This window comes from Plasmodium sp. gorilla clade G2, assembly GCF_900097015.1.
Source record: "Plasmodium sp. gorilla clade G2 genome assembly, chromosome: 14".
NCBI classification, from domain to species: domain Eukaryota; phylum Apicomplexa; class Aconoidasida; order Haemosporida; family Plasmodiidae; genus Plasmodium; species Plasmodium adleri (nom. inval.).
Window position 1 is genome coordinate 854,866 of NC_041706.1, and position 17,635 is coordinate 872,500.

Sequence of the window (17,635 nt, forward strand, 5' to 3'; positions counted from 1 at the left end):
AATATTATATTTTATATGTAAGATATATTATATCTCATAAAGAGATAAATAGAATACTTCCGAACCTTTTTTTTTTTTTTTTTTCTAATAAAGTGAAAAAAAGAAGATATGAAAAAATGATCACAATTTTTATATATGATCTTTTGTGTACCAACTTTTTATTTACTTCTGCTTTTTATTCTTATATAAATAAGAGCATACCCTGAAAAAAAAAAAAATATATATTTATATATGTATATTTTTTGTGTTTATTTATTTGATTACATATTTATTCCTTTGTTTATTTTGTTATATTTTTATAATTAACTTTTTACGTGCACAAATAATATTTAAAATAGGTAGTTGTTTTTTTTTTTTTTTTTTTTTTTTTTTTCCACTTATAATAAGAATGACGCAAATTACTATTTCCGCAAATAATGGTAAGAATGAAAACCATTACAATAATAATAACAATAATAATAATAGTAATAATAATGAATGTAAATATAATAACAAAAAAAGGGTAGTAGATGGATGTTTAGAAGAATCTATTGAAAACGAATATAATAGAAATATAAAAAAAACATATCCAAGTAAAAATCACGCAGATGAAAATACCCTACCTGACTTTCTTATAAAATATTATGAATGGGAAGAATTACCATCATTTTATAATTTACCATATGGTTTAATTAATAAAAAAAATGAACATTTTTTTAAGGACAAAAAGGAATGTTTTAATGAATGCATAAAAGAAAAAAACACTAATCTTATTAATATTAAAAATAATGATAAAAAGGACCATACTCAAAATAAAAACTGTGATAATTTTAATTTAAATAAAGGAGAAAATGATATAGGTGTAGAAGAAAAAGAAAAAGAAAAAGAAAAAGAAAAAGAAGATGTGTGTATAAAAAATAATTATGATGAATTTGCACTTTCACTTATTTATGATGATATTATAACGTATTTTTTTAAAGTTCAGGACCAAGATACGAAAGTAAAAGGTACATCAAATAATCTGCAAAGGAAAAATAATAATGATCAAAATTATTATAATATAAAAAAGGTGGAAGGAAATATAGCTAAATTGAACTGCACTGTTCAACAGAAAATTTTAAAAACAAATATTAAAAAAGAGGATACCATAACAAAAAAAGAGCATCAAAATGGTGATTGGTGTGAGAATGCGAAAAATTGTAATTATTGCGAAAAGGGAAAAAGTTGTGTTAATGAGAATAAATGTTCAGGTAAAAATGAATGTACAGCTAAAAATGAATGTTCAGGTAAAAATGAATGTTCAGGTGAAAATAATTGTACAGCTAAAAATGAATGTTCAGGTAAAAATGAATGTTCAGGTGAAAATAATTGTACAGCTAAAAATCAATGTATAGCTAAAAATGAATGTTCAGGTGAAGAAGGTCCTAGCGAAATAAATTGGATGAACGATTTTATTTGTTTAACAAACATTCAGATTTTATCAAAAAATTGTAATAAATTTAAGGAATGGAATAATTTGGAGATTATCATTCCTCATATAATAAATTACTGTTGTAGTGTTCGTTCCTGTATATGTAAGAACAGTTTTTTAACTATAACATACATATGTAAGAGTTTAAAGGAAGAGAAGGCTATTTTATGTAAATTTTTTGTTTATATATTTCCACATATTATAAAAAAATTGGATATAAAAAATAATTTTTTAAATAAATGTGTAACTAATGCAATTGAAGAATTTATGTTACATAGTAATAACATAAACAACTATGAGATGTTAAGATTAATATGTTCCTATTCGAATGATAAGAATTCTTCTATATCCAAAAAATTGTCTTATTTTGTTTATTTGTTTTTAAAAAACTTACCACAAAAAGAATTAATAAAATTCCGTATAAGAGATTTTGCATCACCTTTCTTAGATTTTATAAATGCAAAATTAGAGGATACTAAAAAATATATAAAACAAGCATTACAAATATTGTTAGAATATCATGATGAGGATAATATTATAGATAATTTCAAAATAGGCCTTGAAAAAAATAACCAAAAAAATCAAGTACACAATTTCTTTCTTATCAGTAAACAAATAAGAAATATTTTAAGAAAAGATGATAATACAGACACTTTAAATAAAAAATATGCAACGTTTCATGATTTCAAAAATACGAAATTTGTGAAAAGTGTTAAAAAACCATCTTCATTCAAGTTTTAATATATCAAGGGGGGGTGAACATTATGGACATGTATATGTTATGTGTATATATTTATTTTATTTTATTTTATTTTTTTTTTTTTTTGTCATCTACAAAATGAATACATTTTTTAAGTCTTTTTTAATGTGCCCATATATATATATATATATATATATATATACATATTCATGTGAAATTTTTCTTACATATATATAATGATAAATTCTTTAATCTAATTATACAATCCAGCTTCTTTCTTCTTTCATTGTTATCTTTATTGTATAATCATCGAAATGAACAACTTATTTAATATACTATTCATATAAATATATATATATATATATATTTTTCACCGTTTATAAAATAACAATACCTTTATTTTATATATATTATACACATAATTATTATAAAAAAAAAAAAAAAAAATTATTATTATTGCATACTCTTTCATATATAATATGGTTCCTTTGAATATATGGAATTGAAGGTTTAAAAAAAATTTCTTCTATTTTATGAGGATTATAATAAATAGATATATTTATATATAAATGTATTAATATATATTATACTTATTGATTTATATTATAAATATTTTTTATGCATAATATATATATATATATATATAATATATATATTATATAATATTTATATATATATATGATATCCTTTTAATAGCTTGTATACAGATGCGCTCTTTTCTTTGTTTTTATTTTTTTTCTCTTTTTTTTTTTTTTTTTTTGTTTTTTTCTTCATTTTAGCAATTCACCAAAATAAAATATAAAAATGAAAAGTATATTATAATGACAAAACTAAAGTAATAATAAATGAATAAGATGTGGTAGGATATAATGAAAAAAAAAAAAAAGAAAAATTATATCTCGTGAATCATATATAAATTATATAATACATATAAAATATAATTATATTATATAATTTATATATAAATATATATATATATATATATATATATATATATATATATATATATATTTATATATGAGTTTATCTTTCTTGTGGAATTTTTCATTCATTCATAAATATTTATATATATATATATATATATATATATATTTATTATATTGTCAATTTTATTTATCATTATTTATGAATAAATTTTCATATGAATGTTTTATTATATATATGTTAAAATTTTATAAATATAAAAGTAGAAAGATAAAAAAAAAAAAAAAGCATAAAATATTTTCACATATTGATAATATTAAAATAAATTAATGTGTTATATATATATATATATATATATATATTTATTTATTTATTTATATATATTTTATTTTTTCTGTAATATTTGATGGATGTTATAAAATACCTTCCATATGATTATATAATATAAGGTAACACTTTAAAGGTTCAAATAATTAGTATAAAAAAAAAAAAAAAAAAAAGCTAACCAAAAGAGAATGTCAATACAAGAAAACCAGAAAGTGTTACGTTCTTTAATAAGAACTGTAGGAAGGATATCTGAATTTTTTGATGAATATGATATGTGGAAATGTTTTTTGTCAAATATTTATAGATATGAAAATGAGAAGTGTGATAAATATAATGATTTTATGAAACATTATTTAAACAACAATACACATTATTGTCCTATAAAATCAAGTAATAAAAAATTAAGAGGAGAATTATTAAAATATATGAGAAGAAATATAAATGATGAACAAGTATACAATATAGGTTTTACAGCTATAAGACATTTAGGAAGAATAAAAAATTTATTTACAAATGTATCATCTAATAATAATATGAATATACAAAATAATGTAGAGAAAAATATTATGAACATGGTTTATAATAAAAATATCTGGGCTTCGAAAGAAGAAGAGTTTTTATTTAAAAAAAATTTAACAATGATACATTTTAATAATACTAATGATAGAAGAAAGAATTCGATGCATGATTATAATGATACATTGTATGAGAATGAAAAAAATAAAAAAAATAAAAAGAGTAAAAAATCGTATACTTTAAAAAAAAAGTATATGATGAATAGAAGATCACATAAAGCTTCCTTTCAAGAAATATCTCATGTGAGTGACAACTTTGACAGTGTAAAAAATACAATCAATGTTATTAAAAAGGGTGATGATAATAAAAATGGTGATTATAATAAAAATGGTGATGATAATAAAAATGGTGATTATAATAAAAATAGTGATGATATTAAAAATAGTGATGATATTAAATACAATAATGATCTTAAAAACAGTGATGATATTAAATACAATAATGATCTTAAAAACAACGATGATCTTAAAAACAGTGATGATAATATTTCAAACAATATAAATTATAATAATCAACATATTAGTGATGCACCTGTAAATAATAATAATTTGACCAGTAAGGATAATTCAATTTCGAATTTATTATTTAATAAAATGAATCATTTAAACAAAAATAAAAATAATGTTCTGAAAAAAAGTATTCATAAAAATGAAATTAAAAAGGGAACCATATTAATATCACACCCATTAACTTCAAACCCTCTATGGAATAGAGCTGTTATTCTGATTACACATAAAGAAAAAAATAATATCGTTTGTGGTCTTATATTAAACAAACATCCTTTATATAATGATTATATGGAAATGTCAAATAACAGAGAAATAAATAAAATTTTAAATAAGATATACTTAAGAAAGAAAAAATTTATTCATGATATAATAGGAGATTATATATCCAATGGCAAAGAAAAGAATAACGTATATGACAACATAAAAGATGATGAAGAAAAGACTATTCAAAATAATATGAGAAATAATTGTGATACTTTAGAAGATAATAATGTTATATATAATGAAAAAAATATAAATGATAATATAATAAATAATGAAAAGAATTTATCAATTAAAAATAATATATCTAAAATATGTGATGAGAATAAACATAGTCATTGCAATGAAGAAGATAATATACAAGGAGAAATAAATTGTCAAGAAAAAAATGAAATTTCTAATAATAATATAAAACATTTTAAGAATAATGAATTATTAAAAAGTAACAAGAAAAAATATAACTATTTATTAGAACAAAAAAAATATCAAATAGAAAAAAAAAAAGATTTAAAATATAATAATCAAACAAATAATTCAGATGATTTTCCAACATTAAAAGATTTACAAGAAATGTTTTTAAGAATACAATTTCGTAGTTCTACTAAATATCATATGAATAAAAAAGTAAAAAAAAAAAATAATTTTTTTGTTATGATGGATGAACATCTATTAGATATTATCACTCATTATATTATCAAATTAAATAAAGTTCCTTTGTACTTACGATTCTTACCTTCATATAATATAGGTTCCATGACAGATATTAAAAATGAAATTAAAAAATTACAATTCCTAAACGAATTCTATAAAATTTATTTTGAAAAATACAACAAATGGAAAGTTGTTATCATTAATAATAGAATACATATATTTGATAAAGAAAAAAATAAAAATAAAATTAACACATTCGACAATAATCATATAGAAACAAAAAATCATCAAGAAGATAAAAAATTAACAGAAGAAGAAAAAGAATTAATTCATAAAAAAATTCAAAAATTTAAAGAAACCAATCAACTCAATTACGATCCAAAACAAAATGAAAAAAAGAAAAAAAATAAAAAATATAAAAATTACAATAAAAGAAATAACGATGGCGCAAACAATTCAACAATTAATACTACAAATACAGGAATTTATGATAAGATAGATGAAAATGAAACAGACACACAAATGAAGAATCACGATAATGTTTATGATACTGAACAGGAAGAACTCGATGACGAAGACGAAGACGAAGATGAAGATGAGGAAGATAGTTATGATGAAGATGAAGATGAGGAAGATAGTTATGATGAAGAGGATGAAGAAGATAGTTATGATGAAGAGGATGAAGAAGATAGTTATGATGAAGACGAAGAAGAAGTAGATAATTACGACCATGTAAATAAAACAAATGATAAATTGGAACATCAAAATGGTGAATATAACCATGCTATAAAAGATAATAATTATAACGAATCACAAAATCAAGAAATTATACATAATAATGAAACAAATCAAAAAAATAATAAAGTATCTTCTATAAATAAAATTAACTCAAATAAAATACATGCAAACTATTTATTAGGAAACCCAGTAAATTTGTTTTGGCTAGGAGGCCCTTTACCTGGATTAACCATTTTACATAATATGAAAAAATATTCGAAAAATGTCGTGGTGAATGATTTGATATATGAAGGGTATAATGAAGGTGTGAACGAAGGTGTAAATGGAAGTTCAAACGAAAGTGTAAACGAAACTATTAGCACGAATGAAAAAATAAATATGTTAAATAATGTAAGTATGAACAACAGCTTAAATGTTTTAAATAACGTAAATATGAATGATAATATAAATATTATACATAATAATAATGTTATCCTAAATGATAACTCAACAAATAATTTCACATGCTCAACTATATCTAAAATGAATGATGAGCAGTACAATATCAAACATTGTAATATCATAAATGATAATAATATGAATGATGTTCATAATAATATGAACGATGGTCATAATAATATGAACGATGGTCATAATAACATGAACAGTGATCATAATAACATGAACGGTGATCATAATAACATGAACGGTGGTCATAAAAAATTGATAAAAAGATTTATTGGAAAGGCTACATGGGATATGAACCAACTCATTGATGAATTGAATAATGATTATTGGATAGCAATAAATTGTGACAATAAAGAATTATTATCTAACATTATATTTAATACATCTAATGACACAACTAGTAATAATATTAACAATTATTTTGATAATTCAACATGCGGACATGTGTCTTCTAATTCTTATAAAGGAGAATGTCTATGGGAAAAAATATTGGCATCTTTAAATAATGACTATGAACAGATATCAAAAATACCACAGACTGTTATAGATAACTTTTTAAAGGATTTTAAAAGTGTAGAAAATGAATGAAAAGAAAAAATATATGTATATTATATAAATAGCTCAGGGGAAAATTAGTACATATTATATGTATATATATATATATATATATATATATATATATATATATATATATTTATGAGATATTATTTTGATCATATGACTCTTACATTTAACAAATGTAAAATGAATTTTTATTTTATTTTATTTTATTTTTTTTTTTTTTTTTATAATGATGTTGTATTTAAAAATAATATCATATGTGTATATATTAATTTCCTTTTTGTTTACATTTATATTATATCTTTTTTTGATTAAATATATTTCAGTTATCCATGAATCTTTTTTTTTTTTTTAAAGCATTATTCATAAATTTGTTTTATTTTAAAAAATATAAATTTGTAATTTTCAATATGTATATTAAAAAGGATAAAAAGTAAAATAAATATAATGTGACATGATAAATATTATGAATACTTTATTTTGGAATATTTTTCTTTAATATTTTTGTTTTTTCCCCTAATACGAAAAAATACACACATATATAAATATATAATATATATATATATATTATGTGTGTTTGTTTTTATATATTTGCTTATATTAAAAAAAGTGAGACTTAAATCAAACATTCATTTTAATAATTAAAGAAATGTGTTTCTTTTTACAATATGAATAAAAGCATAAACTGTTACAAAAACAAAAAAAAGATAAATAAATAAATATATATATATATATATATATATATATATATAATATTTATATATACATATATATGGTGTAGAATATTTATTTGTCCTATTTAATTCGAGGACCGAAAATTCTTACAAAAAAAATAAAAAGCAAAATTATATAAATATATTATATATATATATAATATTGAACAGTATGAGTATAGTAAAGTATTAATAATTATATGTTAATATATATTAACATATATCCTTATTTTATTTTATTTTATTTTTTTTTTTCTTTTTAAAAACATCGATCATATATGATATTATGTCCTGAGTCATGATATTCCTTTTTAGAAACCCACATTTGTTGAAATGTTCCCAGGCTAGCTAAAATGGATCCACCTAGCCAAGAAGAATATTTGTGTTCTACTAATGAAGTCATATTTAAGATTTTGAATTTATTTGATTGTGTAAAACATTCTTTTTCTTTTAATGAATTATGTAACCTTTCAATAAGACCTGGGAATAATGATGAACCTCCTGTAATAACAATAGATTGTAAAAGTTCTTTTCTAATATCAACATCTGTTGATATAATACAATTTATAATTGACTGTGGTAATCCTTTAAAATTGTTTAGAGATGGTATGGATTGAAATAAATGTTCAGAAATATCATATTTATATTTATAAATATTAATTTTATATCCATCTGGTAATTCAAAAAATTCTTCTTTTAATGATCCATCTTTTATATTATTGTCATTAGATATTTGTATGTTATTTTCATCTTTCAAATTTGTATTGATTTGTATACTATTTTTTTTATCCTCGCATTTAAATTCATCATTTATAATACGTGTTTTGCAAACGCTTTCTTTCATATATCGAATTACATCTAGAATACATTCTTCTTTATATGAATGATGTATATTATAAAAAGGGTTCAAAATATTTTGTGAAGAATTATCTTGATAGTTATTATAGTTATTATAGCTATTATAGCTATTACCATGATTATTATCAGTACCACTATTATTTTTATTGTCATAATAACTTTGATTATTATCATTTATATTATTGTTATAGGATGTATTCCTATTATTATTACCATTACAAAACACAAAATAAGGAACAATATTTACATTGTCTTTTTTTAATTGCTCATATATTATTTTATCAAAATATTCTCCTCCTATATTATATTCCAATGAATTTTTTTGAAGAACATATCCTTCATATACTGGATTTATATTCAAAGAATTATATCCAATATCTATAATTAAAGATGTAGATCTACCTAGGCTAAAGGATGTTAGTTTTGCTTTCTTTGAAAAATATAATGCAGGGATATTATATTTTTCAAATAATATTTCTGTCATTTCTTCTCTTATTTTATGATTATGCATATTAAATTCTGTTAATAATATTGGATGCTCTTCAAATTTTAGATTTAATCCACCTAATTTTATAGGATCCATTATTATATCATCAGCACATTCAAAAACTTTACCTATCTCTACACCTTCAATAGAATATTCTAATATTTTTTCAAAAACATCGGCATTTAATTTTATATCATCATTATTATCATCTTTATAAAATAATGGTTTTATTTTTATATTTTCATTTCTATTATATAAATTTAAAGGAAACTTTAATTCTTTATAATTTATATTTTTTAAAGATCCATTCATATAATTATTATCTTCATCATTTAATTCTTTTTCTCCGCATATACTATTCAAAAATATACGTGGAGTATCTTCTTGATTGTGTCCTATTTTACAACTATAAAAACCTAAATCTACTACTAGCGATGATATATCTTCTCCTCCACATAAAAAACTTACATTTTCATCATCTTTTAATTTCATATTTTTTTTTTTTTCTTTTTTTAAATTAAATGTGTTCCTTTGTCCTTACTGGATATGTATGTGTATCTCAAAAAAAAAAATTAAAACAACAAAAAATATAATTATAAATATATTGATATATTGATATATTGATATTATATATGTAATAATATATATATATATCTATATTTTTTACATATATGTTATTATTATCCTTTATGATGATACATATTTTTCATTTTATATATAAGGCTTCCTCAATTTATTATTTATTTTTAATTTATATTTTCTATATATATAATAATATATTTATTTACAATTCTTTAAAAACATATTACTTTTTTCAATTTTTTTCTTGCTATTAAAATTGTATACCCATGGGTCAGAAAGAAAAAAAAAAAATAGGTAAAGAAAAAATATTAAAATTATCTATTATTAAATGTAATTATTTATAATAATATATATTTGTTTTAATTAGATTAATGATTATACATATATATAATAATATAAATATATATTAATTTATACATACATTATATATATATAAATATAATATATATATAAATATATATATATATACTATAGTTTGTTTTTTCATAGGGATAATTAGGTATAAAAAAAAAAAAAATAAATAAAATAAAATAAAATAAAATAAAAAAAATACATATTAATAATTATTAATAATAATATATTATTTTGAAAATATTATTTAAATGGTGTTCTCTAGATAAGACTTTATAATAATCAGTATGTTTGAAAATTATTTATTTGAAAAATTTACAACATATTTATGAAGATAAAAAAATAGTAATAATGGCAAAATGAGTAGTTAAATATAGATAAAAAAAAATAAAATAAAATAAAATAAAATAAAATAAAAAAAAGAAAGAAAAAAAGAAAAAAAGAAAAAAAGAAAAAAAGAAAAAAAGAAAAAAAGAAAAAAAGAAAAAAAGAAAAAAAGAAAAAAAGAAAAAAAGAAATAAGAATATCAAATTTTCTAAAGATAATGAACTAAAAAAGATAATTATATATATATATTACATATATACTAGGTTGTATTATTAATTGGATTTATTTATTTACTTATTTACTTATTTATTTATTATTTATTATTTATTTATTTTTTTTTTTTATTGTATTTTAATAATTTTTATTATTAGATATATTCATTTATTATATATTGTTAGAATTATTTATAGAGAGGAAGAAAAATATTATAATTTGTGTACTTGGATATAATATCAATTATATGTAAGTTCATTATTTCAATTTTATATTTAGAAGGATCTATTTTCATATATATTTATTCATTTTAAAAAATAATAAAATGAATTAAGTGTATAATACACTTTTTTAAAATATTAATAAGATTTATATAAAAAAAAATATGGTTATATTCTATTCTGTATGATATTAAAATGATGGTTATGGTTAATTTTTCTTATTATTTTTTTTTATAAAAATCAAATAATTAAAATTTAAAGTATTCTATAAATATAATGAACATTATTATAGTACACCATATAAATATAATTAATTCAAAATGTTAAGACACAACAAAAAAAAATTGTTCTATACTCAAAATATAATATATATATATATATATATATATGTTGTACATTATTTTATCCCATTTTGATAAGTCCCTAAATACGTACAATATAGTCAATTTATATTTATTCTATAAATGTTAACTCTTATTATTTTTTTTTATTCATGCGTTTATAAAAATTATGAACAGTTCAGGTAAAATTTTATTAAATTTTCATATTTTATTAAAAAAAAAAAAAAAAAAAAAAATTTGTTCATAAATTTTTTATATTTTTCCCATATAGCTATTTAAAAAATATATAAATTCACTGTGAAAAATTGTGTATACCACTAATAATATTTAAAAAAAATTACATTATATATATATATATATATATATATATACTCATTAAAAATACCCTCCTAAAAGAGGTTTAACAAAAATTATAATATTTACACATTTGAACAAATAAGGATGCATATTTTGTTATTCTATATGTTAAATTCTCATACATTATTACAATTTAAAGAGTGAAAATAAATAAATAAAATAATAAATATATGTATATATATATATATATATAATGTTATATATTATGGAAAAAATATGTTCAACTAGCCAAAAATAATTTATCACTATAATATATATATATATAATTTTTTTTTTTTTTTTTTTTTCTTATTGTAATAAAATGTTTTGAACAAATATTTACCTTAACATTTAATTTCTGATATTTTTTATAAAAATTAAAATAACATATATATATAAAATATATATATATGTACATATATTTGTAATGTCTTAAAACAACAACAAAAAAAAGAAACCAACAATTTCATAATTATATACATGTCATATTTTTTTTTCAAAATAATAAGACGGAATAAAAATCTTCTTATAGTAAATTTTACAGAACCATCTGTTGCTATAACATCAAAACGTTTGTAAAAAAAAAAAAAAAAAAAAAAAAAAAAATTTACATGCACGTAAAATTGAAGAAAATGCGAATTTTCCATTGAAAAATGAAAAATATCATAACATAAAAAAAAAATAAAATAATAAAACAAAACAAATAAAAACAAAAAAAAAAAACCAGAAAAGCCATATAAACCAAAAAAAAACTAACAAAACAAACAAATTCGTAAATATTTATTAGCCATGAATATATGAATGATAAATGTATTCATATAAAAAATAAAGAATCAGAAAACGTTGGAAACGATAAAATCAAAAAAGAAAAAAAGAGACAGATATATTATTTCCAAAAGAAAAGAATATGATATAAATATTATATTCTCTAATAGTCTTGTTAAAAAAAGAGAATTCAATTTTATGTATATCATCTTATCCATATATAATTACATAACATAATAAAATGAACTATGATAATAATAATAATAATAATAATAATTTAATGAGAAAAAAAATACAATTAAATAAAATTAAATCGCCAAAAGATTTGGTACAATTTAAGAAATCGAAAACAGTAGAAGGAAATGTTAAAATAAAAAACCATGTACTTTATAATGATACCAAAAAAAATGGAAAAGAGAAAATCAAAAATTTATCTCGGACATATCAAACTATAGATGCTCATACATTAAATAGAAGTAAAAAAAATAAAAAAAAAAAAATTCATTATAATAATATAATAAACCATCCTAAAAAAACAAATCTTCCTTTAGACGAAAACACATATTCTGATGAAGATAATTTTATATCTGAAAAATTAGAAAAAGAAACTGATGAAAAAATAAAATACATAAAAGACAAGATCTTAAATAAATATAAAGATCTCTTTGAAACATACAATAATATTATAAATGTATTAATTAATAGTAATGAAGAAATAAAAGTTGAATTAAATAGAGAAACTATTTATAACTTTTTAAAAATGTCATATAAATATGCTGATTATAATTATTCTCTTGCATGTGCCATACTTTTATTGATACATAGATTGAATTATCCTGATATAGAATTAAATGATAATGAAAAAGAGGCTTTAGAAAATATATTTAGATCTTATAGTTATCATACTATATTATCATATAAATATGCCTTTAAAGCATATCATCACAACGACAAAGGCACAAATAATAATAATGATCACAATAAAAGTTACAACGACAATTATAGTAATAATCACAACAATAATCACAACAACAACCATAACAATAATAATAATAATAATTGTATTACTTTGCAAGTAAAAAAAAATATATGTAAATCTATTCGACATAATATTAAAAATAAATTTCTCTTAAATTCTGAAGCTATAATAAATCTAATAAATTGTATTTTTTATACAATAAAGGATGAACGAAATAAATTCTTCTATACTTATTTAAATGCCAATCAATATAAAATAATATCAGATATGACTGAAACAGGAGTGAAATATAAATATGAACAACTAGCGGAACGAACCTTTAAAAGAGCTTTAGATTTAGGAATGATTTATTTGAAACCTACCGATATTAATTTTTTAAATTTGGCTAGTAGCTACATTTATTTTTTATATTTCAATTTAGGATATGAACAAAAAGCATTGAATATATGTATAGACATATTTGACAAATCTTCAAATATATTAGACCAAATTGAAGATAAAGATCATGTACATAAATGTTTAGAAATTTTAAGTAAAATGAGACACAACATAAAACGTTGGTCTAAAAAATTAAATAAAAATAGTATACTCTTTTTAACATTCTGAAGTATTAATATATATATATATATATATATATATATATATTTTTTTCTGTATGGGAGTATTTTCTTATTTTTTTCATTTTTGCAGTACTATAAATCTGTGTAATAAAATGCTTATATAGACATAAATGTTTTTCATATAAATATATATATATAATATACATCTTTGAAATAAAAATAAATTTTTGAAGACAATTTTTTTTTTTTTTTTTTTTTTAAAACTCTTAAAAAATGTTTACTCAGTATACAATTCATGTATTTAATGTTATTTTAATTATATTATATTCCAGAAGTATATAATAATATATAACATAAAAATATGTAGAAAACAAAAAAAAAATAAAATAAAATATAAGGTATGGTATAATATGATAATATATAATGAATTAATTGTATAATATAATAATAAAATAAATCATTTAATAAATTAAAATATGTACAAATTTATAGATAGCCATTTGGGCATCTAGCCATTATAAATAAAAAAAAAAAAAAAAAAAAAAAAAAAAAAATAAAAAAAAAAAAAAATATATAATATAATATATATATATATATATAATATTATTAACAAGTCAGGTAAAAAAAATAAAAAATAAATAAAAATAAATGCATATTCACAAATATATAAGTGTGACCCTTATTTTACAAATATATACTTATTTCATTTATCACTTCCATTTATATCTCCTTTTTCTTCTTTTTGTTCTTTTTCTCCTTTTTGTTCCTTTTCTCCTTTTTGTTCCTTTTCTCCTTTTTGTTCTTTTTCCTCTTTCGTAAGATATTTATCTGGATTTACAAAATAAGGTATTTTCCCCTTAATCCAATCATTTATTATTACCTTTGAAACGGACGTAATATCTGGTTCTCCTCCTTTAAGAAGTTTTCCCATTTTTTTGGCTAATATCTCTAAAAATTCTTCTGAATTTTTAAATGTTAGATCTTCTGGTAATTTATAAATTTTGAGTATATAAGATAAATTGACCATTTTAAAAATATCATCAATATAAAAATGTGGATTTGTAATTTTTTCAAGTCTCATGGTGCATCTTAAAATTTTTTCAGAATCTTCAATATCATATGGTACGATACCAGGGCAATCAATAAGATATATTTTATTTGTGAGTTTTATGAATTGCCAATATTTTGTTTGTCCTGGTATACATGCTGAAATACAAACAACTTTTTTTTTTAAGGAATTAATAATAGCACTTTTTCCAACATTAGGATATCCTATTAATCCAATATGGATATGTTTTTTTTTTTGACTTTTAAAAAAATCAGTATATTGTCTGATAATATTAAATAAATCACTTTTTCCAAAGGGTTTATTAATATTAGCATGATATGCTATAGTTGGATATTCTTTAGAGAGTATTTTTATCCACTTTTCTGCTACTGAAACAGGTATTAAATCAATTTTGTTTAATATTAGTATCATATGTTTATTGGGTCTATCTTTTTTTAATGTTTCTTCTAATTTTTTACATCTTGTACCTATAGGATCACGTGCATCTAATACTTGTAAAAGAATATCTGAACTATCAATAACTTTATATAATTCTGTCCATATTCTTTTTGATTGTCCTATTTTTAATAATTGATCTTTACTAAATTTTTTTTCTATTTCATTTTTTTTTTCAATTAAAGAATTATCATTTTTTGTTTCATAAGAAGATAATTTTTGTTCTGCACGTTTTGCATATTCTTCTAAAGTACCAACATTTAGTTTAGGCTTTTTTCTTTTCTTTTTTTTACTATATACATCATGATATTTTTCAATACGAAGAAAGTTTTCATTTTTATATTTTTTTGTAACTACATTTTTTTCATCTTTTAATAACTCCACAGGAATTTTAGATCGTTTTATAACAATACTAAATGGATCATGTGTTGTTTCTTCTAATTTATTTCTAAATATTTCTAATTTATTTTGACTTATTGTTCTAGTATTATTAAACCATTTAATACTTGGCTCGATTCTTCTCACTTCATTTATTTTCTGATTCATTTTTTTTAAATTAGCTTTCGTACGATACATTTTTAATCTTTTTAATTTTTCAGCTTCCTTTTTCTCTTGACCATTTCCTTTATTTATTAAGCGACCATTTTCCTTAACATTATTAACGCGGTTTTTAGCCACGCTTAGGTTTTTTATTTTCAAGCTCCCCTTCTTTATCATTTTCTTTTTTTTATTGTTTTTTTTTGAGATATAATATATAAATATATAATGATGAAAAAATTAAAATAAATGAATAATTAATTATATATATATATATATTATATATATATTATATATATAGTATATATTTTTTTTTTTTTTTTTTTTTTTTTAATTGTAAATATTTATTTAAAAATACATCAAATATGTAATGTAATGATAATAAATATTTACCATCACTATTCAATAAAATTTCATTACATCATTTTATAAAAAATTAATAATTATTTTTATTTCTATACCTCAAGGTAAAATTTTTTACCATCACTTTTAAAAAAATATTTATTTTACAATATAATGTGAGTATACTTAAAATATTTATTATTTATTATTAATTTTTTTTTTTTTTTTTTAATTCTTAGGAAAAATTTTAACGGTATAATAATTGTTACATATATATATAATATATGTATAAATATAATTATAATATATATATATAATATATAATATATACTATATATTAAATAGTAACATCTAAAAAAAAAATATATATAATATATAATATATATATATTTTTTATATAAGATATAAAAATTTATATAACTATAAAAATCTTATCTTTCTTAAGAAATATATATATTTTTTCTTTTTTTTTTCTGTTCTTATTTTACAATCCTCTTTATATAGATAAAAGAAAAAAAATTATTAGAGTTTACAAAGAATTAAGAAAAAATAAAAAAAAAAATAATAATAATAATTATTATTATAATTATTATCAATAAGGTTATAAGACAACAAATATATTTTAATTTTTTCTAAATACCATATTATTTATGTATTTTATATCCTGTCCTTAATATATATATATATATATTTTTGTATCCATAGAAAAATAAATAGTATTAAAAAAAAAAAAAAAAAATGCACTTTTAAAGCACATAAAACATAGATCATTTCCTTCTTTTTTGTTTCTTATTTATGTACATGATGAATAAAATATATACATAAATATAAATATATATATATATATAATATATGTATAATAAAAAGATAAAATGTTTCTATTCCTTCCAATTGATGTTGATTAAAAAATATAAATTTTTTTATTTTTTTATTTTTTTATTTTTACGTGTACATAATAATGAATCTTCAATACTAAATAAATATTATAAGCACATCATAAAATAATAAAAAATAAATATTTTTTTTCACATTCTATATTAATATGTATACTGATTTATTTTACTTCTTTTAAAATAATTCTGCAAAATTAATTTGCATGACCCATGAAATATTATTTTATATATATCCAAATTATATTTAAATAAATGTTATTCTCTATATGAATATATATCATCCTTCTTTATATTTGTGTGTATAAATTTTTTTCTTCTCTCATAAAAACATCATAAAATATAATATAATATAATATATATATATATATATATATATATATATATATACATATGTATTTATTAATATATTTCTTTTTCTTTGTTTAACTATATTATCAAACTATAAGATCAAATTTAGTGTCTATAAAAATATATACTTATTT

At 18.7% G+C, this 17,635-nt stretch overlaps 5 protein-coding genes across 5 annotated transcripts; 3 read left to right on the forward strand and 2 right to left on the reverse strand.

Moving 5' to 3' along the window:
• Positions 1–388: 388 nt before the first annotated feature.
• PADL01_1422400 (conserved Plasmodium protein, unknown function) lies at positions 389–2,191 on the forward strand (the record flags this gene model as incomplete). The annotated part of the gene is made up of 1 exon (XM_028684504.1): positions 389–2,191. The coding sequence occupies one exon, from the start codon at positions 389–391 to the stop codon at positions 2,189–2,191; it is 1,803 nt and encodes a 600-aa protein (XP_028540575.1).
• Positions 2,192–3,589: 1,398 nt separating this feature from the next.
• Positions 3,590–7,171, forward strand: PADL01_1422500 (conserved Plasmodium protein, unknown function; the record flags this gene model as incomplete). Its single annotated transcript, XM_028684505.1, has 1 exon — positions 3,590–7,171. The coding sequence occupies one exon, from the start codon at positions 3,590–3,592 to the stop codon at positions 7,169–7,171; it is 3,582 nt and encodes a 1,193-aa protein (XP_028540576.1).
• Positions 7,172–8,116: 945 nt separating this feature from the next.
• Positions 8,117–9,694, reverse strand: PADL01_1422600 (actin-related protein, putative; the record flags this gene model as incomplete). Its single annotated transcript, XM_028684506.1, has 1 exon — positions 8,117–9,694. The coding sequence occupies one exon, from the start codon at positions 9,692–9,694 to the stop codon at positions 8,117–8,119; it is 1,578 nt and encodes a 525-aa protein (XP_028540577.1).
• A 2,885-nt stretch (positions 9,695–12,579) lies between these two features.
• Positions 12,580–13,923, forward strand: PADL01_1422700 (14-3-3 protein, putative; the record flags this gene model as incomplete). Its single annotated transcript, XM_028684507.1, has 1 exon — positions 12,580–13,923. The coding sequence occupies one exon, from the start codon at positions 12,580–12,582 to the stop codon at positions 13,921–13,923; it is 1,344 nt and encodes a 447-aa protein (XP_028540578.1).
• Positions 13,924–14,580: 657 nt separating this feature from the next.
• Positions 14,581–16,098, reverse strand: PADL01_1422800 (GTPase, putative; the record flags this gene model as incomplete). Its single annotated transcript, XM_028684508.1, has 1 exon — positions 14,581–16,098. One exon carries the CDS (start codon positions 16,096–16,098, stop codon positions 14,581–14,583), a length of 1,518 nt encoding a protein of 505 aa, XP_028540579.1.
• Positions 16,099–17,635: the final 1,537 nt, after the last annotated feature.